Source organism: Dendrobates tinctorius, unplaced genomic scaffold (assembly GCF_039654945.1).
Source record: "Dendrobates tinctorius isolate UK_male_01 unplaced genomic scaffold, ASM3965494v1 ptg000039l, whole genome shotgun sequence".
NCBI lineage: Eukaryota > Metazoa > Chordata > Amphibia > Anura > Dendrobatidae > Dendrobates > Dendrobates tinctorius.
The window spans coordinates 64,901,713-64,929,023 of record NW_027361707.1 but is presented as its reverse complement, the minus strand read 5'-3'; the positions used below and the strand labels follow the sequence as shown (position 1 = coordinate 64,929,023).

The 27,311-nt window shown below is 42.3% G+C and overlaps 1 protein-coding gene across 3 annotated transcripts in view; it reads left to right on the top strand.

The window, feature by feature from the left end:
- ARAP2 (ArfGAP with RhoGAP domain, ankyrin repeat and PH domain 2) overlaps positions 1-27,311 on the top strand; it is a 453,511-nt gene that overhangs the window by 234,550 nt on the left and 191,650 nt on the right. For all 3 annotated transcript variants that reach the window (XM_073574724.1, XM_073574725.1, XM_073574723.1), the window contains exons 12-16: positions 533-618; positions 820-1,002; positions 3,963-4,137; positions 6,851-6,973; positions 14,366-14,510. In XM_073574724.1, coding sequence (XP_073430825.1) covers positions 533-618; positions 820-1,002; positions 3,963-4,137; positions 6,851-6,973; positions 14,366-14,510 — 712 coding nt within the window. The remainder of the gene's footprint in view (positions 1-532; positions 619-819; positions 1,003-3,962; positions 4,138-6,850; positions 6,974-14,365; positions 14,511-27,311) is intronic.

Below are 27,311 nucleotides of genomic sequence, written 5' to 3'. Positions count from 1 at the left end.
TGGAAGCACTAAAAATTACTTTAAAAACACTATTACTAGAATAACTGGTGGGCACAGAAACACTGACAGAAAAGGGCCCCTGTGCAAGAATAATATATGGGCCCTTTTGAGCACAAGAGCTTCTAAAAATGTAAAATTGCACCTGCTTTAGAGGTAGAAATGGGCCCCCGTCATTACTCAGGCTCCTGACCTGCCACAAAGGTTGCGCCAAAGATATGTCTGTCCCTAACTAGACTTTCTGGACCTATTGAATAAATAAGAATGATGGGTTGACCCTTTAATTTGTTTTCCAAATTAACTGCAGAAAATAGTGGTTGTCTTCCAGCATATCTGTGTGACCAGGTAATAAAGACAACACTTTATGCTCAGATCATTCATGACTGCACTTTATAATGAAAGCCACGATACTACTTTGAATGGAGCAATGTTTAAAAAAATGTTTTAAAAAATGGCACAAATATATATATATAGCACAAAAAATGCACCAATAATCTTCAATCAACACTAAATTTTGTGTTTTTTTTTCTGAAAGGTCAACATAAGATCCTTGGAAGCAAAATTTCAAAGGTACAAAGCTTAAAACTAGATCCGACAATATGGAGCAATGAACTCGTGAAGGTACGGTACAATAATGCTTTATATTCCTTGTCATTAAAGTAAATACGGTAGATTATGATTCCATAACTTAGTGGGGATCCAGATCACAGCCCTCAGTCTATGTTTCATCCCCACAGTAACGTAAAAAGATCTAAAAAGCCAGCAACACATATAATAAATGATTTCATTATGTTTGGGTTTGTTCGTGTTTTCTTTTGGTAGCTTTTCATTGTTCTGGGAAATGAAAAAGTTAATAGCTTCTGGGAAGCAAATCTTTTGCCTGAAAACATGCTTTGTGTGACCTCCACTATTAATCAGAGAAGATTATTTGTCGCACAAAAATACAAAGAAGGAAGATTTAAAAAGACGCTTTCTCCGAGCCCAACTCCTCAGCAACTAAATGAGGTGTGTAAGTTTCATAAAGTGTATATGTTATTTTTCACTGGTGATTTAATAAAGCAAGTGCACAGAGTCTTGCTGGCATACAATGTTTAGAAGAATAAAAGAGCATCAAATACTACATTACTATATAACATTCATTTTGGATGCTACATCAGGACTGAGGTTCCAGATATGACAGAGTAGATTATAAGCATTTTACTACTGTTTCTCTTTTATTTACTCTTTTATCATTTTTTTGTGTGACTTTAATTGATATTTAACTATATGTACTTAAACTATTATTGTAATAATAATAATAATAATAATAATAATTATTATTATTATTATTATTATTAATATTTTCTATTACATGTTTATGCAATTGTTTAACTAGGTGTGCAACAATCACAAAGGAAAATAGCCATTAAACTCATTGTCCACTACTGGATAACACCTTCTACATAGCTCCGCAGCAGAAAACACAATAAAAAAATACTTAAAACTTACCTCTCAGACTTACACTGTCCTGCCATGTCAATGCTGTGACCAATGGTGGTCACATGACATTGTTTTGTCAAGTGACTACTGCAACCAATTAGTGTCCACTGACTACCTACAGCCCTTCAGAGCTCTGACAGAATAAACATAGTTTGCAAACAATCATCAGTCAGTATTGAAGGAACTGTGCAAGAATAGCGGTGGACTTGGAGGTAATCTTAAGTTCAAATGTTGGAAAAACTGCAAAGCGCTTGTGAAAAGAAGGAACTTTGCAATTTAATTCTAATTAAAGGGAATCTGTCACCCCATTTTAGCCATATCAGCTGCCGGCACTGCCATCAGGGGCTTATCTACAGCATGCTGTAATGCTGTAGATAAGCCCCCAATGCAACCTGAAGGATAAGAAAAACAAGTTAGATTACACTCACCCTGGCGTCTGGTCCGATGGGTGTCGCGGTCCCGTCCGGCGCCTCCTATCTTCATACGATGCTGTCCTTCTTCTTACTTCTGCTGCAGCTCCGGCGCAGGCATACTTTATCTGTCCTGTTGAGGGCAGAGTAAATTACTGCAGTGCGCAGGTGCCGGGAAAGGTCAGAGAGGTCCGGCGCCTGCGTACTGCAGTACTTTACTCTGCCCTCAACAGGGCATATAAAGTACGCCTGCGCCGGAGCCGCGTCAGAAGTAAGAAGGAGGACGGCATCGTATGAAGATGGGAGGCTCCGGACCAGACTGGGACACCCATCGAACCGGACCAGACCCCCGGGTGAGTATAATCTAACTTGTTTTTCTTATCTTTCAGGTTACATCAGGGGCTTATCTGCAGCATTACAGAATGCTGTAGATAAGCCCCTGATGGCGGTGCAGGCGGCTGATAGGGCTAAAATGGGGTAACAGACTCCCTTTAAAAGTCATCTTTTTCACAAGAATAGAGGGTTTGTCAGTTCTAAAATATACAGCTCATTGACATGGTTACTTGCTAACCTGCAGTCATTGACTGGCTAGTTTCTTATTAGCAAGCTTTATGCTTTAGATTTTGATAATTACATTCTGAAGCTGGCCAAATCACTGGATCTATCTAGATTCATTGTCTGTGCACTTCACATATCCAATACATGCAGTAGTTTGGACCAGTAGTGCGACTGTGCTGCCGGTCCAAATTCTCAGTTTTCAGGAGTGCACCATTCCTAGCAAACGAGGAACTTGGGGCATAGTGAAGTGCGTGCCTGCAAAAGGACAATAAAACAGTTATTTTAATTTTGTTCTGTGGCGTTCAGTTATTTAGAAGAGATTGTCCAATAGCAGTCAACCTTTATAAGCTACAGCTTAGAGCTGTTGAACTTTTTCAAATGATGGTCCAACAACCCAATAAAAGAAAAATCTTTAAATTTTACAAAATATAGTACAACTCTTCCCATCTGTTCAATGTCCTTTAGATCAAACTCTAATGGTCTGATGGTCCCTAATGATCTTTGTTAAGAGGCCAATCAGCGCCAAGGCAAAAAATTCTGTTTAGTGCCCCCTCCAAACACAACTCAAGGAGTTTGAGTAGTCAACTTGTGACCGCTCATTGGTGATTTCTATACTTACAGTCATGAGTCGACTAACTACTCCTAATTCTAAATGTCCAGTGGAAAACTAAAGCCATAGTAAAGCAGCAAGAGAAGCTAGTCAGCATGTGACCATAAGTATGAAAATAAAAGTATATCATACTTTTATTCCAGCATATTACCCCCCACACTGTCCAACCACACTCCCTCTTTACTGTCCAACCACACTTCCCCCATATTATCCTTTCATGCTTTCCTACGTACTATGGTTTCATACTTTTCTCCTGTAACACATTATTCCCTCATACTGTTCATTCACACTTCCCCTATATTGTCCCCTCACATTTGTCTGCACCCGATACTGTCCCCCTCATACTCTACCCATACTGGCTTAGCACAATACTCTCACCATACTGTCCTCTCACACTTTCCTTCCCATACTGTCTCCACATATTTTCCCCCTCATACTACCACCTTGAACTTTGTCCCCGTATATTGTTCCCTCACGCTCACCCCGCTTCATCGCCTCACACTTTTCTCCCTCATACTTTCCCCTCACAAGATGCCTCTCTTTCTAATAACATTCCAGTTTATTCACCTCCATTGAATTTCTTACTATACTGCTGTTGACCTCTGCGGTGCAGGAGTGATGTCAGCAGCATGGTCAGGATATTTAAGGTTAAGGATTTTTTGTTAGAGGTGAAAGAATTTAAAGCCAAAAATGCCTCTTTACAAACAATGTTTTAACACTCACTTAATTTGATATCCATGAATAACAAAATGAATTGCACTTGCAGAATGGAGGATTTAGAAATGAATACGTTACAAAATATTCTAGTTGAAGAATGCTATTTAATTTTTTGACCTTAACATATTCTTCAGACTCATAGCATTTGATTTAAAAGAAAATATAACATTTTATCTCTAAATTGCCTGTAGGCATTGTGTACTGCAGTGACTAAACCGGATGTGTTTGAAACCATAGTGTTACTGTTTAGTGGCGCTGATGTCATGTGCTCTACTGGAGATTCTCTTAACAGCACTCCATACCTTCTGGCAAAAATGTCAGGACAACGCTTGCAGATGGAATTTCTACATCATAACAAGTTTTCAGGTATAACTTTTACAGGACAATCAAGTACAACAGCACAAGTTTCTCCTGGTTCTTATTTCACCAATCACTCTTAACCTTTTTCCGACATCGGGCGTAATAGAATGCCAATGTCATAGAATCATAGAATCATAGAATGGTAGAGTTGGAAGGGACCTCCTGGGCCATCTGGTCCAACCCCCTGCTCAAAGCAGGATTCGCTAAATCATCCCAGTTAGATGTCTGTCCAGCCTCTGTTTGAAGACTTCCATTGAAGGAGAACTCACCACTTCTCGTGGCAGCCTGTTCCACTCATTGATCACTCTAACTGTCAAAAAGTATTTTCTAATATCTAATCTGTGTCTCCTCCCATTCAGTTTCATCCCATTGCTTCTAGTCTTTCCTTGTGCAAATGAGAATAAAGTTGATCCTTCTACAATGTGACAGCCCTTTAGATATTTGTAGACAGCTATTAAGTCTCCTCTCAGTCTTCTCTTTTGCAAACTAAACATTCCCAAATCCTGCAACCTTTCCTCATAAGACAGGGTTTGCAGACCGGTCACCATTCTGGTCGCTCTTTTCTGAACTTGCTCCAGTTTGTTGATGTCTTTTTTAAAATGTGGTGCCCAAAATTGGACACAATATTCCAGATGAGGTCTGACCAAAGAGGAGTAGAGGGAAATAATTACTTCACGTGATCTAGACTGTATGCTTCTGTTAATACATCCTAGAATTGCATTTGCCGTTTTTGCTGCTGCATCACACTGTTGACTCATATTCAGTCTGTGATCTATTAGTATACCCAAGTCTTTTTCACATGTGCTGTCACTTAGCCCTATTCCTCCCATTCTATATATGCTTTTTTCATTTTTATTGCCCAGATGTAGTACTTTGCATTTCTCCCTGTTAACAACCATTCTGTTAGTTGCTGCCCACTTCTCCAGTTTATTTAAATCTTTATGAATCCTCTCTCTCTCTTCTCTAGTATTAGCTATCCCTCCTAGCTTTGTGTCATCAGCAAATTTAATCAGTTTACCCTCAATTCCTTCATCTAAATCGTTGATAAAGATGTCGAACTCCCCTTGTTTGGCGCAGGCTCTGGCACTGAGCCTACCCCTTTCTGGGCTCATGTCAGCTCATTTATACAGCTGACATGTGTCTGCAACAGCCGTGGGTGGAGCCGCGATCCACCCATGGCTTTTAACTAGTTATATGCCGCTGTCAATTTCTGACAACGGCATTTAACTCGCACTTCCGACCAGCTCGCCAGAAATCCCGCCTGTCAGTGACCCCGTCACGTGATCGCAAGATACCAATGGGTTGGCATGACAACCAGTGGTCTCCAGCAGACCTCTATGGTTGTCACTGCTGGGGTGCTATGATCAAGTGAGCAATTCTGCTACATACAGGCAATCTGATCATTGCCTGTATGTGGCAGCGCAGATCAGATTATGGCAGCTTCTAGTCTCCCATAGAGATTATTGAAGCATGCCAAAAGTAAAAATAAAAAGTTTTTAAAAATATAAATAAATGTAAAAAATAAAAGTTCAAATCACCCCCTTTCAACCCATTCAAAATAAAACAATAAAAAGAAACCAAAAATACACATATTTGATATTGCCGCTTTCAGGATCACCCAATCTATCAATATAAAAAAATAATTAACTTGATTGCTAAACGGCGTAATGAGAAAAAAGTAAAAACACCAGAATTTTGTTTTTTTAGTCGCTGCAACATTGCATTAAAATTCAATAATGGGCGATCGAAAGATCGTATCTGTACCAAATAGGTATCATTAAAAACATCAGCTCTGTATGCAAAAAATAAGCCCTCACCCAGCCCGAGATTACTAAAAAATGAGACGCTATGGGTATTGGAAAATAGCGCAATTTTTTTTAACAAGCTTTGGATTTTTTTTCACCATTTAAATGAAAAATAACCTAGACATGTTTGGTGTCTCTCAATGAACTTGTAAAGGCCTGGAGAGTCATAGTGGCAGGTCAGTTTTAGCATTATGTGAACATGGTGAAAAAAATTCAAAAGACAACTGTGGGATTACACTTTTTCCCATTTTTCAGTATACAATATGCTAAAACCTATGGTGTTGTTCAAAAGTACAACTATTCCTGCAAAAAGCAAGCCCTCACATGGCCATTTTAACCAAAAATAAAAGCATTATGGCTCTGGAAAGAAGGGGAGCAAAAAACGGAAATGCAAAAGCGGAAAATGGCCTGGGGGTTAAGGGGTTAATGTAGCTTCTGAGCTGTTGCCAGGAATAGCATGAAGAAACCAACCATATTTACTTCTCGCTTCACATTTTACTTTCAACATGTAGCAGATTTACTAAACAATATGTGGCAAAAAAAGGAAATAGTTTGCACCAATTTTATTAATGCTTTCATACTGTATATTGAACTGCCACCAGCTAAGATAAGTTGTATGTTACAGAAGATGTGCACAATATTTTGACACACCATGAGATAGAGAAAAAATTGCATCTTCTATACTGTTATACTGTATAATTTTGAGTTAGACCAAATTTAATGTGGCATGTGTACCATCTTGACCAGTGTTTGCCAATTTGCTCATTAATTATAGACTTCTTTTTAATATTTTGAATATTGAAAAGTTTTGAAATAATGAATAGCACAAAAATAAAACCCATTGGATGATATCTGCAGAGAAAAAATTCTCCTATTTTAGAACATATAAGCAAATTTTTTTTAAATCATTTTAGATTACACATCATCAGAAGTTCTGTCAGCGAATGGAAGCAATCTAAATATGTCCTATTGTGGATTCTTGTATAAAGCATCTTCATCTTCTTCTAAACTATCGACAAACCGAAAATTAAAAGAAGGTAAGTAGTTAAGGTGACAGCTAAAATATAAATTGGGATGGTTAATGCTTGAATATAATAAGCTTTGTGTTTTAGTGAAGTTGTGCCTTGTGGCTACATCAAAATCTGTAGCATGAGCATACACATTACCATGTTGTGTGCGTCTGAAAACATCTCTTACGACCTTCGAGTCAGGAGCATGGGACTGAGTGGAGAATATGATAGGGGGGATCAATATACTGCAGATGAGCCTGTGCATAGAGGAGCTGAGGAGCAATGACCTGTAGATGGTGGCTGTGCACAGAGGTGCTGAGGAGCAATGTAATAGAGATGGAGGCTGTGCATAGAGTGGCTGAGGATCAATGTACCACAGATGGAGTCTGTGCATGGAGGGGTGAAGAGCAATGTACTACAGATGGAGGCTGTGCATGTAGGGGTTGGGGAGCAATGTAGTGTAGATCGAGGCTGTGCATGGAAGGGTTGAGGAGCAATGTACTGCAGATGGAGGCTGTGCATGGAGGGTCTGAGGAGCAATGAACTGTAGATGGTGGCTGTGCACAGAGGTGCTGAGGAGCAATGTAATAGAGATGGAGGCTGTGCGTAGAGTGGCTGAGGATCAATGTACCGCAGAAGGAGTCTGTGCCTAGAGGGGCAGATGGCTAATGAAATGAATGAGTTTTTCAACAGATTCACCATCACATGCGCAGCATCATAAGGAATGGGGAGTGGAGCAGGAGATCGATCGGCAGCATTGACTTTGGAGAATAAACTGTTTGCTTTCTCTGTCTCCTCAAGCGATGTAAAAAAACAGTTTAGTAAACTAGTCATTGGCAAAAGAGCTGGGCCTGATGGCCTCAATCCACGTGTACTTAGAGCATGCGCAAACCAACTGTGTATTGTCTTCCAACTCCTGTTTAACAGGAGCCTACAATTACAAAGAGTACCAATGCTGTGGAAGACCATCTGCCTGGTGTCGGTTCCCAATATAACTTTTCCGACTTCCCTACATGACTATCGTCAAGTGGCCTTAACAGCACATGCTATGAAGTGGCTGGAAAGAATAGTACTTGCCTACTTGTGCCCAAAGGGTGAGGGCCTACACTGACCCCCTACAGTTTGCGTACTAGCAGAGATTGGGGGTGGATGATGCAGTAGTGTCTCTGCTACATACAGTACATTCATTCTTGGACAATGAGGGAACTGCAGTGCACGCCAAGCTCTTTGACTTCTCAAGTGTTTTCAATACCTTACAGCCACCCTTACTATGAAATAAGTTGACTGATATGGAGGTAGATGAGGGGATGGTGAACTGGATGGATAGAGGGGGTGAGGAGCAATGTACTGCAGATGGAGGCTGTGCATATAGAGGCTGAGGATTATTGTACTGCAGTGGGAGGCTGTGCATAGAGGGGCTGAGGATCAATGTACTGCAGATAGCAGCTGTGCATAGAGGGGCTGAAGAGAAAATGAATATATAGAGGGGCTGAGTATTCATATACTGCAGAGGGAGGCTGTGAACAGAGGGGCTGAGGATCAATTTACTGCAGATGGAAGCTGTGCATAGAGGGGCTGAGGATCAATGTACTGCAGATAGTGGCTGTGCATAGAGGGGCTGAGGAGAAAAGGAATGTATAGAGGCGCTAAGTATTCATATACTGCAGATGCAGGCTGTGCATAGAGGGGCTGAGGAGCAATGTACTGCAGGAATATGCATTACATAGAAAGGCTGAGATGGAGTGCAGATGGAGGTGGTATATAGAGGGGCGGCGGTGTGAAGTAATGCAGATGGAGGCTGTGTATAGAGGCTCTGAGGAGCGAAGCAATGCAGATTAAGGCTAGGTATAGAGGGGCTGAGGAGTGATGTGCTGCAGATTAACAACTCTTTAATTAATTAGTACAAGGGGTTTATGATTATATTGCCAGGGAGTAGTCCAGTCAAAATGCGGTTTGACCCGGAACAAATTCCAAGAAAGCGTTTTATGACTTTTTTTATTACTATTATATGTGGGGAACAACATATTAAAAATTTTCCAAAAATTGATCACCACAAAGGTTCTAACTATGACGTCATAAGACGATGACAGCCATCGCACTAAAAATAACGAATATTTCCCTATTTCAAAGCTGTAGCTTTAGGTTACAGAAGAGTTTGCATTTTGTATACTATATATTTTCATATAACAATTTTTATACAAAGTTTTATACTAACTACATGGACAGGCAAGGTCATGACGTCATCAATGACGTCATGTGAAAAATGAGGAAGAATGAACTCATGGAGATCAACATCCAACACTGCGGAGACACCATCACATGTTTCTCAACGCAGTGATTCTAGAGCAATGCCCCCATCCCTTATGGGAAACATGCAAAAACATGCAAAACACAAGCCACGGAGACACCATCACATGTTTCTCAACGCAAGCAATGACTAGCCAGGTTTTTCCCCGGGAAGGAACAACCACGGGAAGGGCAGTCTCCAATGAAGGAAACCACCTATGCCAAAACATGGTATTGTCCATAGCAACGTCAATAGCCTCACTGGATGCCAGGGTCTTGGCTTTCATTGACCGCTTGTACTTAACTGAAAACAGTGATTGACCCTCCATTGTTGCCACTAGAGAGAAAGGTGAAAAGGTCTCGAGTTTATCTGCAATTTTCTCCAGGTCTTCACAATCTCTTCTCGTCCTTGATGTTCTTGCCTCCTTGTGTTGTTCACTGGTGAAAAAGCTCTGGCGAGTGAAACCCTGCATTGCATCACTGTAGGAAGAGGACACTGGCACAGACAGAGTCCACAAGGCCCTCTGATGTTCAGACATTCCACTTCCTCTGGTGAGTCCTCCTGCAGTTTTTAGGGAGTGCATCAGAGCTTGCTCGATGACTAGGTCGCAACCCAGGCCTGCCCAGTACTGATCAGTCCGCCTTACAACATGCAAGCCATTCATAAATCTATGGAAGACTGATGGCATATCATCTTCCAGAGTGGTCATAGACAGGAGGTAAAGGTAGGAGGCCTTCACATAGTTCCCATGCCCAGCAGCTGCAAGAATGGGCAAACATTCAGCTACAGCATGAAGGTGCATCAGCAAGGATCCTGTACGATCGGCCTTGATAAGCTCCCATGCAATTCCAACCATCTGTTGGTAATTCAGCCATAGTTTACTGGTGCGAGAGTGAGCGGATAATCCATTTCTTTTGGTGGACAAGAGGTGGACAATTTCACTAAGGCAGGTAGAAGTGATGACCGAATTCAAGTCACTCTCCCCTGTCAGTGTCCGAGCATACAACTGTTCATCTTCTTGCAACAGGTCTGAAAAATCGGGATGGTCGCAAAGTACTTTGTCTGCAACATGCTGAGTAAGACACTGATCAAAGAGGAGATGTCCACGAACTGCACGCTGAACTGACTTTCCAGTCATGATGTGCTGCACAGCTGTTATGAATGGGTCACCAAGGAAAAAAAAAATTCTGACACTTTTTTTTTTTTTTTACAATTCTTTCCTGCTTTTGAGTACCCTAGAATCTGCGGTATGGCTGGTGATTCTGTTATGAATGGGTCACCGAGGAGAAAAAAGCAAAACAAGCTAAGCCACAGAAAACCAGAGTGGTTGGTAACTATGCAGATTGCAGATCCCTGATCTTACCACACAACTAGCAGTAGCCGTGGAGCGTACCTACGATGAACCTAGACGCCTCGTCACGGCCAGAGGACTACATAAGCCTAAAGCAAGAAAAAGGAAAACTAACTGCCCCAGAGCAGACCCCAAAGGAATAGATAGCCCCCACACATGTATTGACGGTGAAACAAGATGAAGGCACAAACACAGGCAGGAAAATAGGCTGAGCAAATGATGGGGCCCAAACTAACTAGACAGGAAAGGAAAGTGAAGACACTATCTGCAACCTACAAAAAACCCTACAAAAATATTGTCCAACACTTCTGATAGCAAAATTAACCCTGAAGTCACTAGACTTCTCCCACTATATCAGTACTCTGAAATATTCTGAGACAGAGCAAAAAGAGACTGAACTAGTAAGGGACAAAAAGCCAATTGGCAAAATACTAATAAATAAGAGTGGAAATTCAGCTCAGCCCCCAGCCGGGGCCGGCAGACCACACAAAAAACTGAATAGACCAACAAAATCAAGTGTGAACATTAGCAGAAAAACTTAGCTTTAGAAGACTGGAACAGAGCTGAAAACCAAGAGCTGACAAGCCAGAAGGAATCACCAGCAACTGAATAGGGCGTCAGCTGTCTTAAATCCAATCTGAGAATCCTGAGATCCAATCGTCATCCTCATTCTCAGGTGGCAGATCTCCACCGATCAAACCAACCGCACCACCTCCCGTCACCACCAGAGGGAGTCCAGAAAGGCAACTCACAACACACAGCATTGTCACCGTAAATTGTTCCCAAGATCTCTTTGATTCCACTCCCATCCATCAATGTTCCTATGGCACCCATAAGATTCATCAATGTGTGGAAGCTCACGAGCATCAGGACAACATCTCGAACTGGGCTGTCTTCAGGCACCTTGTGTTTGATTTTTGACGCTTTCCAGTAGAGTGGCTGATCGAATGTAAGCGGATCAGTGTTTATCAGCAAGGTTGCACAGATACTCAAGAGTAGAGAAGATACATGACTTGTCTCCAGAATACATGTCAATGATGGGCAGGAAGATTACCAAAGACGACCCCGGATGATCACAGTCTTTATGTAGCATGTGCATCATACCATTCCAGCTTGGTGCAGGCTGTTTGACGCGTAAAGACATCCCCCACAATACATCAACATGATGGTCAATGGCATCGAGAAATGGCAAGGACTTGAATTTTATGTTTCGGTGAGTGTGTTTTGCGAAACGGTATTCCTTTACATCAACTCTGCTTTGTTCAACTATCTCCAAGTCTGCAGTCTTCCGTCTGAGAACAGTGCGACTGACCTTCCTTCCTGGAGTCACAGTAGCTACAATCCCCATGCCATGGAAAGTCCCCTTCCCATCTAACATGATGATATTATGATCGACGTTGTCCGCAGCGAACAGCAATGCCGTATCCAGTCTGTCTATGGTACCACCGAGTACATCCTGGCCAACAGAAGCGGCAACATTTTCCTCGAATCGCTGAACTTCCGAATATGATGAACACTATCCCATGGCTCAGAGACTGTCTACAAAAAATTGAGACCTGAAATGATGATGGAGCTGGACTGCTAACCCAAGCTGCAATGGAGCTACTACAGCCCTGGGACGTACAGCCTGAACAACTGATTGTCCAATGCTTGCGACCTTCCTGTGAATGTCCTTTCCAACGAAGAGGGTTTCAAGCAAGCAAAGCAAACTCAGGGGGAGATAATCTAAGGCAGACTGACATTCAAGCGAAGAAGTCTTCGGATATTCATCGGTTGAAGATGGGACCTTAGACTTGATACCGCTCTTGATTAGTTTGGCCGCAGTCTCTATGATGGCTCTCTTCTGGGCTTCTTCATCCATTTCCTGACTATGGAAATAGTCCCTCAGGATTATTCTGGTCTTTTCACAGAACGTTACAATGTTAGTGAACCCTTCATACTCTGCTATGAATAGCGAATCACCATACCTCTCCTCCAGCCTATACCTCAGCCATTTATTACTATAGGCAGCACTGTCTCCTTCTACAAGATACTCCGTCATTTTCTTTGCAAGATCTGTGACAGTCAGTTGCTCTTCATCGTTGTCCTCGAGAAATGCACACATTCTCAAGAACACTTGCTCTTGCTTAGTAGATCCACCACCATGACGCATAGGAATTCCGTAATTTGTCCAAAAGTTAATGTCACATGAACGATGATACAGACATTCTGCAGCATGTAAGTCCTTCCCAAAGTACGCGATTCTCCCTTGAATGGTGATTGCCCAGTCATCATTACACTGTTTGCAATGTGACAAGATGGACCTTACAAATCCATCCGTTTTAACAAAGCTATAGTCATCGAAATCACTACTAGATCTTGTCTTCACCACTTCATGTCCACAGAACAAACACTGTGTCGTGCTATCATAGGATCCAGTAGACACCCGTGTACCTCTCTTGGCAGGTGAACGATGAACGGAAGTAGCTTTATTATGCAAGTCTATTTGCTTCTTGTTTATGTAGTTCATACGACATCTCTTGTGCACCACTGCTCCAGCAGCTACCACAGTGCTAACGCCCCTCTCAATACTGGCTTTATTGATCCCTTCAGCTCATTTTGCACCAATCACCACTCTTTCTCCGTCATCTTCTACTTCATGGCTGCGTAAGGGGCAAGTTTCTTGACTTTCCATCATTCTCAGCTCTGTAAAAGAAGATAAATAAATCGGTAAATAATAAATATAATAATAGTAGTAATTGTAAAACAAATATGATAGACACTGAAAGGCGAGCCGCATTTAACATTTTACAGCTTTGGCGGTCATATTCTTTGACGTCACATTTAGACCCTTTGTGGTAATCCTATCTTGGTAAACTTTTAGTATGTTTTTCCCTACATGTAATACTACCAAAAAAAACAATAAAACGCTTTCTTGGAATTTGTTCAGGGTAAAGCATTTTTTTTTCGTATTTTGACTGGACTAGAGAGGGGACAGCTGATTACTGCTGTAGGGGTTATGTTATAACCTGGGTGGATGGGATTAATCTTTATACTGTAGGTGAGCACAGCAAGGGTCCATGATGTAATTATGTAGAAGTAAAGGATTGATTTACTATTATGTGGGGGATTATTACTGCAAGGGGCTAAGTGATTGTTATTTGTGGGTGTTCCAAATCACAGCACCATTCAAATATATCATCAGAAATGAAATGCAAATTGCTCGATTTTTATTAATGACTGGATGGTTTTACAAACATTGTGAATCCATTAACAATAAGCAAGCCTTTGTGAATAATTTGTGAAGATACAGCACAATGTGTGTGTGAATTTTATGAAATGAGTTGTTAGCAGCCTTACCTCGGAAACAAACCGAGTGCTGCATGAGACCCAAGCCTATAGATGGGCCATGCCACTTTGGGCATGATTTCCAGGCTAAAAATTGGTGGCTAGCCAGCTGTATACTTGCAAAAAAGTTGTTTATTTGTCATGTGTCATAAGTTTAAGTTACACAAGAGACGATAGATATCACTCTCTCGAGTTTCTCATTAATATGCTTTCCCACTTAATTGATAATATACAGTACATATTTTTTGAACTTCTGAAGCAGTGCCTATTAGTCTAAAACTCAAAAAACGATTTTCTTTTTGGAGTCTGGATCAGTAAACTGCTGCTGCAGTGGCTCATCTCCAACTCTCAGGAAACTGTCTTGGTTTTGAAAACATTAAACTTTCACCAATATAATATTTCTTATATTTGCTTGTAGACGTTGCATTAAATGTCTTTTTCTAATGTTATTTAGAAATGAAAAAATGGTGGTGTACCATAGACAATGGCCTATTGAGCTACTATGAAGATGAAAACCATTCTGATCCAGAGGGATTTGTGGATTTAAGTGAAGCTATATGTTTGGAAGTCCATTCAGCGGAATTTACTCTAAATGCAAGGTAAGCACATAAGTCATGTTTTGTGCTACATTTTGTGAAATGATATATATCTATGCCATATGGCTAAATTAAGTGAAATTAATAAGATAAAGGGACTAAACAGTACATTCTAAACAGTTGGGTCACTGTACTGCCACAAAAATAGGGCGGAAAGGCAGTGTACGTATCTAAGTCTCTAGAGCTTTTTTCAGCAGGACACAGGATGAAATATTGAAGTGAAACAAACCAAATAAAGGACACTCCCATCAAGATAAAAAGGCAAATGGATTTGATAAGTGCAGATAAATCAAAAGTGTTATGTAAAAAAAATACTTAAAAAAAAAACAAACTATACATTATGGCTGCATCAAGCCTATTTGTTTGTTCTAAAGGTGTAGCTGTTATCCTATCAAAATTACTATTACAGTTTGCTTAATGACTTGTCGAGAGAGGTTTTACTTTAGAAAACCATTTTTTGTCATTGTCCGTTCATACAAAACCGCAGAGTTTGCATAGTACAACTAATATACTGTAGACCTCAGATACAGTTACATGCATAAATGATAGAATCTGAATTACAAAAAAAAGGTAAAGCTGGAGAGACAAAAAGCGCAAATACGGTTATATCTGATAGTCAAGTGGTATAAGATATTATAGGTATGCTCACCTGATAGGATTGTGATAGTCACAACATCTACAGAACCATATGAAGGCTGTAGCAGGACCACCAAGGAGATATAATGCAATGAATGAGGAATGCTTGGTTCAAAGTCCGCGCTGCCCAAGGTGCCAAAAATGGGTCATTATTGTAGTTTTGCAATGATGAAGAGGTTTAGAAACCATGTAAAACATACATAAATTATCTGCATTCATGCTTCATCTCCGCATTCGATTTCATTTTTCAAATGTTGGGCAGTGCGACTATAATCTGAATTACAAAACAGTCTTTGAATAATACCATACAGTAAAGGGCCTGTCACGCTAAGCGATATCGCTAGCAATATCGCTATAGCGTCACTGGTTTTTGTGACGTTATAGCGATATTGCTAGCGATATCGCTATGTCTGATACTTACCTCCGACCGCTCCCCCGCTGGTCATCGCTGATCGCGCGAGAGCGTCCTGGACCGTTTTGCGTCGTCAGCTTCCTGCTGGGCTGCCTGATGTGGAGATGAGCGACGCGTGGACGCGGGCGGGAGGACGTCAGGATCGCCTCATCTGACAGGTAAGAAGCGACCCCCGACCCCTGCGATGTCGCTGGTGAGATCTGCCTGTGTGGCAGCTCACTAGCGACCACTTAGCGATGCACCAGCGATCCTGACCGCGTCATATCGCTGGTCGGGATCGCTGGTGCATCGCTAAGTGTGACAGTACCATAAGTCTCACCTGTGCTATTAGATTTTATTTGTTTTGAATTACAACAGCAGCATTTTTTGATACCACATTTAAAAACACCCGGAGTCATCTTTGTCTTTTTTTTTTTTTTTTTTTAATTCCTTTGTGATTATTATATTTTTTATTGTATTGCCCCTACGGATTGAGATATTCAGTTCAGACGGAATTAGCTCTTTTAATATTGGATCTTTTTTTAAAAAAATATACTAGGATTTTTAGAACATTTCTTATAGATTTTTTTTACTGTAAGAAGCAAAAAAATTAAGTTTCCATCTATTATTTATTTGATCTATATTAGTCTTATTGGTCTCAGATTTTTGGGTTTTCTTAGAAGGGTTTTTACTAGAAGAAATGGAATCATTTTGAGTTAGACTTAGAGATGTTTTTGATAAGCTGTTTCTAAAAATGTTTTTGGATATCTTTTCTCAGGAAACCTTTTTGAGTAGCACTTTTTATTGACTCGTATAATCCTCTGTTGAGGTACAAATTCTCTTTATATGAAGAAATTGGCGCAGAAGAATATTTCTTTTCCATTTAGGGAAATGTGCACTATAAAAGTCAAGATATCCATTTGCCTTATTTTCATGCGATATCTCTGAATCTAAAAAAACTATTTTGCCGTGAAATATATTTCCCATTCATTTTTGTTCACTATCGCAACAAAGTGAGAAGACTCTAAAGGTGTACCACGCCAAATTATAAAGAGGCTGTAGATGTAACAACGATAACATATAATATGGTTTTGATAATTCTCACTTGTAATACGTGATAGGACTCAAATTGTCCTACAAAGAGATTTCCATAACTTGGGGCGACCAGAGACCCCATCTCTGTGACATGTTGCTGCAAGAACAATTTTTCTTGAAAGGAGAATACATTGTGCTTAAGTACAAATTCCAAACCATTTAAAGGGAATTGTCTTTGCTCATATTTTAAATTACCATCAGATGACAGGTTATAATCTACAGATAAACACTTTGAAAGCTCAATAACTATTTCTGCTGCTCTGTGGCTGGGTAATGAACTCCACCAGGATGACTGAAGGAAAAGACAAATCACGATTTTGGGCTGGACTAACCATAATGATGATCTTTGATCCAATATAAAATGAATCCTTTTATTGGATCAAGGATCATCATTTTGATTAGTGCAGCCCAAAACTGGAAATTGTCTTTTCCTTCAGGTAATAATGTACGACTTCCAAACCCATTTCTTGATTGATATTGGAATAGATGGCCAATACATCTAATGTGATGAATGGAAAATTCTCTTCCCATACAATTTTTCTAGTTTCCATAATTAACTGGGTTGAATCCCTCAAATATGATGGTAGCTTGGTTACACTAAATCCAGTATGAAAAAATAAATATAATGTGAAAGGGAGCTAGTCAAAGATCTAATTCCCGATATATTGGGACGCCTATGAGGTTTTATTTTGGTCTTTATGGACTTTGCGAAGATGATAAAACAGTGCTTTATTTGGAGAAGAATCCATTCAAAATCGTTTTTATTTTTTTTATTAACTATTTGACATTATTAAGCATTTTTAATCAATTTTTGATACTCAAGTTCATACTGAATAGTGGGGTTGTTGTGACTTCCAGTATAATATTTGGTATCAGACAGGATTTTATAAGCTTCTGCCATATAATATACACGGTTTTGCATTACCAACCCTCCTCCCTTGTCTGTCTGTCGGATCACAAAGTTATCATTAATTTTTAAAGCTTCAAGATCTTTTTTCATTAATGGATAAATTGATAACCCCAATGTGTTTTTTATTTAATGGAATGAAATTCCTCTTCTATGAGGGAATAAAAAGTTTCAAGATAACGGTACTGGTAATGTGTGAGATTAGAAACTGGTCTGACATCTTGATGTATGGTCTATAATTGTCAACAAGTGTGGTAACATCATCATTATCTGGACAATTATTAATTAAAAAAAGTCTCTGTAAAGTCAGCAAGAAATGGAAGCCTTTTGTACATTGGGATGGGCAGAAATGCAAAACTTTTCTCAAAAGACTAATTTCCACCTCATTCAGTATATTATTATAGAGATGAAATTTTTTTTACAATTTGTGAATTTTTCTTTTCGAACCTGTATCAGTTTTTCTTGTGCTATGTAAATGTGTCTGTATCAATGACATATTAAAAGTGTACAATTCCGGAAAAAAGTTTTAAAACTGACAAAAATGTTGTTTTTCACAAAATTTGCTGCTTCAGAGTATTAGATCTTTTAAGATATTTCTATGTTTACTGAAGTACAACCATAAACATATCATAACATTTTAAACTTTTCCTGACTAATACATCAAGTCTATGCAACAACAACAATGCAATATTTTCAGTGTTGATCCTTTTTTGTAAGGCTTTGGAAATTTACCTTGGCATGCTGGATATCTGCTTCTGGGCAAAATCCCTACTGATGGCAATGCCTAATTAATGTTTCTTCATTTACCACCTGCTTTTCGAGGATTGACCACAGGTTCTCAATGGGATTAGAAATTTCGGTCCATGTCAATGTTTTGTTCATAAAGCCACTAAGTTGTCCCTTTTGTCTTGTGACATGGTGCTCCATCATGGTGGAAAATCATTGTTCATCACCAAATTTCTCCTGGATCAATGGAAGAATTTTCTGTTGGAAGATGTTTGTGAAGGAGCCAGCCTTGTCCCCTGGATGAAAAACAACCCCACACATAAATGGTCTCTGGATGCTTTACTGTTAACATGACACAGGACTCAAGATAGTGCTCACCTTTTTTCACTAATCATTTGTCCAAATAGTTTAAAGGTGATTTCTCACAGAAAATACCTTTTTTCAGGAAGCACAGTTAAGGCCCTTTTACATTTAGTGATGCACCAGCGATCCGACCCGGTCAGGATCGCTGGTGCATCGCTAAATGATCGCTAGTGAGCTGTCACACAGGCAGACCTCACAGCGATGCAGCAGCGACGCAGCGCACGATACTCACCTTTCACACACAGCGATCCTGACGTCCTCCCGCCCGCCTCCACGCGTCGCTCGTCATCACAGCAGGAAGCCCCAGCAGGAAGCTGATGACGAGAAATGGAGCCGGACATTCTCGCGCAATCAGCGATGGATCGCTATGTGTAAAACCCCCTTTATTTTTTCTGATGTAGCCCTTACCAGCTGTTCGGGGTCATATGGAGTAATGATTGTCCGAAGAAAAAAACATGAACGCTACCATGAGTGCTGAGCCATGCCAATAAAAAAATACCCATAGAACATTAATGTGTTGAGGATTTGCCTTCAAGGGAGAGGGTTCCCTTAAAGTTTTCATTAAGAAGATTGCCATGAATATAGAATGGGGTCTAAACATCCTCCAAAAGCAACTCCTCCCAACGATCCAGGAGAAATGTGCTGATGAACATATCTTTTCCCTTCACCCATGACAGCACCACCTGAGAGAGGGATCCGCCCCACCAGGACAGGAACCTACTGAGACATAAGGGGCGGCACCTCTCCCCCGCTTCAGTTGGGTTCCTGTCCTGGAAGGAATCCCACTGTGGCGGTGCCTGTTTGGGCGAAGAAAAAGATAAGACCCAGGCCCGTCCCGGCGCGGGAAGAACAGGTAGCTTACCTGTAGCGCCGGCCGTCGGGTCCTGGAAGCGCAGTCCCCGGGGTCCCTGGGGCTCCGGGTTCGTGCGGGCATGGATGGGATTCCGGTGGCTCCGGGAAGCCCCCACCGTGCCGCCCTCCCCTCGCGCACGCCGCATCTCGATCCCCGTGGTAGGGGAGAGACGCTGGCGTCTTCCGGCCGCTGACGTCAGCGGCGCTTGGAATGCTGGGTGCGCCGGCTGACGTCAGCAGAAGGCGACGGTGTAATGGCGCTGGGTGCGACGCCGGCCGGCTTCTGAAGCGCTGAGCCGGCGGTCGCAGGGGGGAGGGGAGGAAGATGCTCACCAGGCGGAGGCATGCAATTTAAAAGGAGGAAGACAGCTGTAGATCGGCGGTGCAAAATGGAGTCCGAGCAGGAACGTTCAGCGTCTCTGCCTCCCTCACAGCCCTCTGGCAGGAAGCATGGAAGCCATTCAAGCAGCAGTCGCCCCAGCCGCAGGTCGGGGCACTCCTCAAGGTCCAAAGAGCGCGGGTCAGGTGCTCCGAGGCAGCCTCCAAGTCCGGTACCCTTGATTACGGGTGGTGAGTGATCTTCGTGAATGTTAACAGTATATTAATAGGGGTTTTCTATTGTATGCTTCACCCTGTAGGAAAGGCCCAGAAAAGCGGGAAGCAAGAAGAAGAATAGGGATTGTGCTATATGTAAATCTCCCCTAGCAAGAGACTGGCAAAAAGATCTCTGTGCTTCGTGCATTCAGCGGACTATGGCGGAGGAAGCGCCTAGTTTCGCAGCCAATCTAATATCTGCCCTCAGGTCAGAAATGGAAGGCTCAATTAAGTCCTTATTGAAAAAAGGGAAAAAAAGCAGGAAGGATTTCCCTAGTTCCCCCTCAGATTCCGCGTCAGTATCATCTCAGGCGGAAAAATCATCCTCCTCAGACTCCTCAGATAGTGACACAGGGGGTAAGCCATGTTTCCCTGTAGAAGATACAGATGCCCTCCTAAAGGCCATTAGAACCACAATGGGCCTACAGGAAGAAAGGGCGGCTAAAACCCCAGAGGACGTCATGTTTGGGGGGCTTCAGGAGAGGAAAAAACGAACCTTTCCAGTAAACGCGAAACTCCAGGCGCTTATTGAGAAGGAGTGGAAAAAGCCTGAAAAATCGGGGGCCCTTCCATCCGCCTCTAAGAGACGATACCCCTTTGAATACAAGGATACGGAGGTATGGGACAAAGTCCCAAAAATAGATGCAGCGGTGTCCAGATCTTCCAAAAGGTCGGCCCTGCCCTTGGAAGATGCAGGGGTTCTTAGAGACCCGCTGGACAAAAAAGCGGACTCATATTTGAGGCACGCATGGGAAGCGACAGCAGGAGGTCTAAAGCCGGCGATAGCGGACACCTGCACGGCACGCTCCCTCATGATCTGGCTGCAGCAGTTAGAAGAGAAGCTGGCGTCAAGGGTCCCAAGAGAGAAGATCTTATCAGACATGTATCTCTTGCACGGGGCAGCGGCTTTTTTGGCAGATACCTCGGCGGACTCTATGCGATTGACAGCCAGAGCAGCGTCACTATCAAATGCTGCTAGACGCGCGTTATGGCTTAAGGGCTGTCCGGGTGACCTTCAGTCCAAGGCCAAATTGTGCTCTCTCCCCTGCGATGGTCGATTCCTGTTCGGCAAGAACTTGGACGATATTCTGGAGAAAGCAGGCGATAAGAAAAAAGGCTTCCCCAGATTCCCTATGGATCAGAGGAGACAGCCCTTTCGGAGGGGGAGATTCAATAGAGGGCGTCCTCCCGCTGACAGGAGAAGATGGGAGGATAAAAGAAAGAAAGAATCAGGGTTTATGTTTGGTGGAGGCACCTCCACCTCAAAAAAGTCACCACAATGACGCCGGTATTCCAGTAGGAGGGAGATTGGCACTCTTTTTCCAGGCCTGGGAAAAGATCTCCTCCAATACCTGGATTCTGAGCATCCTAAAAGAAGGCCTGAAAATCCCCTTTATTCGTCAGCCAAAACCCGTGGTCGTCATCACACCTATCAGGAAGATGACCGAAGAACAACTGGCCTTAGAAACAGAAATCCTGAGCCTGATAGACAAGCGGGTACTGTCCGAGGTGCCACGCTTACAGGAAGGAAAGGGGTTTTATTCACCCCTTTTTCTAATAAAAAAACCGGATCAGTCGTTCAGGACAATCATAAATCTCAGACGCCTCAATCTTTGGATAAGGAACCCGACCTTCAAGATGGAATCAGTGACTACGGCAGTGAAGCTGCTACATCAAGATTGCTTCATGGCCGTAGTCGATTTAAAGGATGCGTATTATCACATCCCTATCCATCCAGATTACCAGAAATACCTGAGGGTAGCGCTTTATATTCAGGGCACACTAAGGCACTTTCAGTTCAGGGCTCTTCCGTTTGGCATATCCATAGCCCCGAGGGTCTTCACCAAGGTCATAGCGGAAGTGACAGCCTTTCTCCGGATTCACGATACGGTCATAATACCATACCTGGACGATTTTCTTATAGTGGGCAGTTCAGAGGACCACTGTACAGCACAGTTGACTCAGGTGATCAACACCTTGCAAGAATTAGGGTGGATAGTCAATTTCAAAAAATCAAAATTACAACCCCTAAAGAAACAGACCTTCCTAGGATTTATACTGGACTCAGAAAGGCAAGAGTGTCTGCTCCCAGAGTCCAAGATAGAGAAGGTACAAAATCTGGCCTTGGCGGGCCGAAACCAACCATGTATGACATTAAGAAAAGCAATGTCCCTACTAGGTACCCTAACATCCTGTATTCCGGCGGTCAGGTGGGCTCAGTTTCACACCCGGCAACTCCAGGGGGAGATACTAAGAGCACAAAGATCGCTAAGAGGGCGTTTGGAAGGGAAGCTGGAGCTTTCCTCAAAAACCAGAGACTCTCTCAACTGGTGGTTGAACGGGACAAATCTGACCTTAGGAATACCATGGGACAGACAGGCGACAGATATAATTTTAACAGATGCAAGCTCCTCGGGGTGGGGGGCACACCTAAGGGGCCTCATAGGTCAGGGTTCCTGGACACCTCAAGAAAGGAAGGCATCCTCCAACCTGAGAGAACTGTGGGCAGTGGGCAAGGCCCTAAGCCACTTCATTCCGCTACTCCAGGGTCGAGACGTACGCATCATGTCAGACAACAAGGTAGCAGTGGCATACATCAACCACCAAGGTGGGACAAAATCACACTCCTTAATGGAAGCAGCAACAGACATTCTGAACAGTGCAGAGGAACACCTACACTCCGTGACAGCCCTACACATAAAAGGGGCAGAAAACATAGAGGCAGATTTCCTGAGTCGCAATACCCTGAGGCAAGGAGAATGGGCGCTAAACCGGTCCATTTTTCAAAAGATAATTCAGCTTTGGGGGGAACCGGTGATAGACCCCTTTGCAAACAAGCACAACAGGCAAACAGAAAGGTTCTGCTCTCTAAACCCGAGGGAAAATCCATGGGCAGTGGACTCGTTGCACATCCAGTGGAACTTCAGACAGGCTTACGCGTTCCCCCCAGTAGCTCTGATCCCAACTGTGGTAAGAAAAATCAGAAACGATCAAGCCAGGGTGATTCTAATAGCTCCATTCTGGCCAAAAAGGCCCTGGTTTGCTCTGCTACGGAAGATGTCCCTCTCCGATCCATGGGTTCTGCCAGAAATCCCGGACCTACTAGCTCAGGGTCCAATATTGCACGCTCAGGTCAAAGGATTCCATCTGACGGCGTGGAATTTGAAAGGTCGCTTTTAATGGATAGGGGGTTCTCCCCTGGGCTGGTGGCCACTCTGCTAAAAAGCAGGAAACCGGTGACTACTAACATCTACGGCAGAACATGGGATAAGTTCCTACAGTTCTTGGGTAAACCGTTAGGAAAAGAACCCCCGATTAGGGCCATCCTAGAGTTCTTACAATCTGGGTTGCAGATGGGGTTAGCAGTAAACACACTTAAGGTTCAGGTGTCGGCACTAGGGGCGCTCTACAATTGCAAACTGGCATCAGATAGGTGGATAGCCAGATTTATTAAATCCTGCCATAGAGCTAAGCCTATTCCAATACCCAGAATAGCCCCCTGGGATTTAAACCTGGTGTTAGAAGCCCTTACAAAAGATCCGTATGAGCCATTACATCAGCTACCCCTAAAGTTCTTGACCCTAAAAACAATCCTGTTAGTAGCCCTCACATCAGCCCGCAGGATAAGCGACTTACAGGCTCTCTCAGTAAATCCTCCTTACACGCAAGTCTTTCAGGATAGGGTAGTTTTAAGAACAGACCCCAGTTATCTGCCCAAGGTAGTATCAGATTTCCATCGGGGTCAGGAAATTATCCTTCCATCCTTTTGCGAAAATCCAAAAAATCTGGGGGAGGAAAAATTCCATAGTCTGGATGTTAAAAGGGCTCTCGTAGAATATATATCTGCCACTAGCCAGTGGAGGAGGTCACAGTCCCTATTCGTAGCTTTTCAGGGTGCCAGGAAAGGCTATGGGGTTTCAAAAGGGACTATTGCTAGATGGATTAGGGAAGCCATTAGTGTAGCCTATTCAGCTAGTGGTATCCCGATTCCTGACGGCATCAAGGCTCATTCCACCAGAGCCGTGGCGACCTCCTGGGCTGAAAAGGCAGAGGTATCAATCGAACAGATTTGTAAGGCCGCTACCTGGGCCTCACCTTCAACCTTCTTTAAGCACTATAGATTAAATCTATCCTCCTCTGCTGACTTAACCTTTGGTAGAAGGGTGCTGCAAGCGGTGGTCCCTCCCTAAGGTGTTTCGAAGTCTCCAAAAATCTCTCAGGTGGTGCTGTCATGGGTGAAGGGAAAACCACCATGGTTACTTACCGGTAGCCGGTTTTTCCGGAACCCATGACAGCACCCGTACATTCCCCCCCTTTTTCACTGTATGGGTGTGCACAATTAGTAGGGTGTTTTGAGTGTTGTGGTGTTGGATTAAACATGTAACTAACCGGGAAGTCCTCTCAATGCTCTGTAACCCAACTGAAGCGGGGGAGAGGTGCCGCCCCTTATGTCTCAGTAGGTTCCTGTCCTGGCGGGGCGGATCCCTCTCTCAGGTGGTGCTGTCATGGGTTCCGGAAAAACCGGCTACCGGTAAGTAACCATGGTGGTTTTTCCAGCATGATGGACTACCATGTCACAAGGTAAAAGTGATATCAAAGAGGCTCGGTAAAAAAATTGTTGAAATTTTACGTCCATGGCCAGGAAATTTAATTGCATTGAGAAACTATGCTCAGTTCACAAAAAAAAAAATTAAAGAAGCAAAAACACAGAAATTGTGAGAAACTCCAAGCATTGACTAGGTAAAAATAGTTGCCTTCAATCAGGATTAAGCCCAGAAGCTGACATGTAGCATACTAAGGTAAAATGTAGAATTCTTGTAAAATAAGGGTCAACATTGTAGAAAGTTTTTGCATAAACTTGATGTATTTGTCAATAAAAGTTATAAAAATTGTGATTATACTTCATTAACCATATAAATATCTGACTGAAATATCTAAAATCACTGAAGAGGCAAACTTTGTGAAAACCCTCACAACTTATGATCTTTACTGTATAACTGTAGAACCTTAGATTTTCTTGTTTGCTCCACAAAGACAGTTGCATTTTCAGAAAATTTTCAGATACACCTTATCTAAAGGGAAAGCAAACAATTTTGTTATCTTTAACCAAGTATTTATTTTTTTTACTTATTTATTACTCATTTTTATAGCGCTATTAATTCCACAGCGCTTTACAGACATTATTGGCTCTGTCCTCGATGGGGCTCACAATCTAAAATCCCTATCAGTATGTCTTTGGAATGTGGGAGGAAACCGGAGTACCTGGAGGAATTGCTTGTTTTTCCTAACCTGAGCTCCACAGCGCCATAATCTGCCTATGAGGCTGTTGCATTCCGGTCTGCAGACCCACAATTGCTGTTTAAATTGTTTGTCCATATTTGGACTGTGAATTTTAGGTTAAACTGGCCTGTGTATACAAAAAAGTGAAAGTACTAAACAATTCACATTGATGTTCAATATTCCAATAGTTGTCCAGATTATATCAAGTCCAATCTTCAGATTTAACCTCTAGAGAACAGTGGTTTATGGGATGTCCTATTGACATGCCGTTAAAATCTATGGTGAAGAAGCTTCATAAATGTTACTTATCATTTATTACTAACACTCTAGCTACTAATATTTCCTTTTATGGCTGGTAATTAAAATGGCACTGTGGAATAATGACTGCAGGGATAATCTTCAAGCTGCAGTTTGAGTAAAAAAAAATGACTGAAAGCTCCATTCTGTAGCAAGGCAGAACTTTTGATACCTTCTCAATCACAATATACAGTGGGGCAAAAAAGTATTTAGTCAGTCAGCAATAGTGCAAGTTCCACCACTTAAAAAGATGAGAGGCGTCTGTAATTTACATCATAGGTAGACCTCAACTATGGGAGACAAAAACTGAGAAAAAAAATCCAGAAAATCACATTGTCTGTTTTTTTTTCATTTTATTTGCATATTATGGAGGAAAATAAGTATTTGGTCAGAAACAAAATTTCATCTCAATACTTTGTGATATATCCTTTGTTGGCAATGACAGAGGTCAAACATTTTCTGTAAGTCTTCACAAGGTTGCCACACACTGTTGTTGGTATGTTGACCCATTCCTCCATGCAGATCTCCTCTAGAGCAGTGATGTTTTTGGCTTTTCGCTTGGCAACACGGACTTTCAACTCCCTCCAAAGGTTTTCTAAAGGGTTGAGATCTGGAGACTGGCTAGGCCACTCCAGGACCTTGAAATGCTTCTTACGAAGCCACTCCTTCGTTGCCCTGGCTGTGTGCTTTGGATCATTGTCATGTTGAAAGACCCAGCCACGTTTCCTCATCAATGCCCTTGCTGATGGAAGGAGGTTTGCACTCAAAATCTCACGATACATGGCCCCATTCATTCTTTCATGTACCCGGATCAGTCGTCCTGGCCCCTTTGCAGAGAAACAGCCCCAAAGCATGATGTTTCCACCACCATGCTTTACAGTAGGTATGTTGTTTGATGGATGCAACTCAGTATTCTTTTTCCTCCAAACACGACAAGTTGTGTTTCTACCAAACAGTTCCAGTTTGGTTTCATCAGACCATAGGACATTCTCCCAAAACTCCTCTGGATCATCCAAATGCTCTCTAGCAAACTTCAGACGGGCCCGGACATGTACAGGCTTAAGCAGTGGGACACGTCTGGCACTGCAGGATCTGAGTCCATGGTGGCGTAGTGTGTTACTTATGGTAGGCCTTGTTACATTGGTCCCAGCTCTCTGCAGTTCATTCACTAGGTCCCCCCGCATGGTTCTGGGATTTTTGCTCACCGTTCTTGTGATCATTCTGACCCCACGGGGTGGGATTTTGCGTGGAGCACCAGATCGAGGGAGATTATCAGTTGTCTTGTATGTCTTCCATTTTCTAATTATTGCTCCCACAGTTGATTTCTTCACTCCAAGCTGGTTGGCTATTGCAGATTCAGTCTTCCCACCCTGGTGCAGAGCTACAATTTTGTTTCTGGTGTCCTTTGACAGCTCTTTGGTCTTCACCATAGTGGAGTTTGGAGTCAGACTGTTTGAGGGTGTGCACAGGTGTCTTTTTATACTGATAACAAGTTTAAACAGGTGCCATTACTACAGGTAATGAGTGGAGGAAAGAGGAGACTCTTAAAGAAGAAGTTACAGGTCTGTGAGAGCCAGAAATCTTGATTGCTTGTTTCTGACCAAATACTTATTTTCCACCATAATATGCAAATAAAATGAAAAAAAACCAGACAATGTGATTT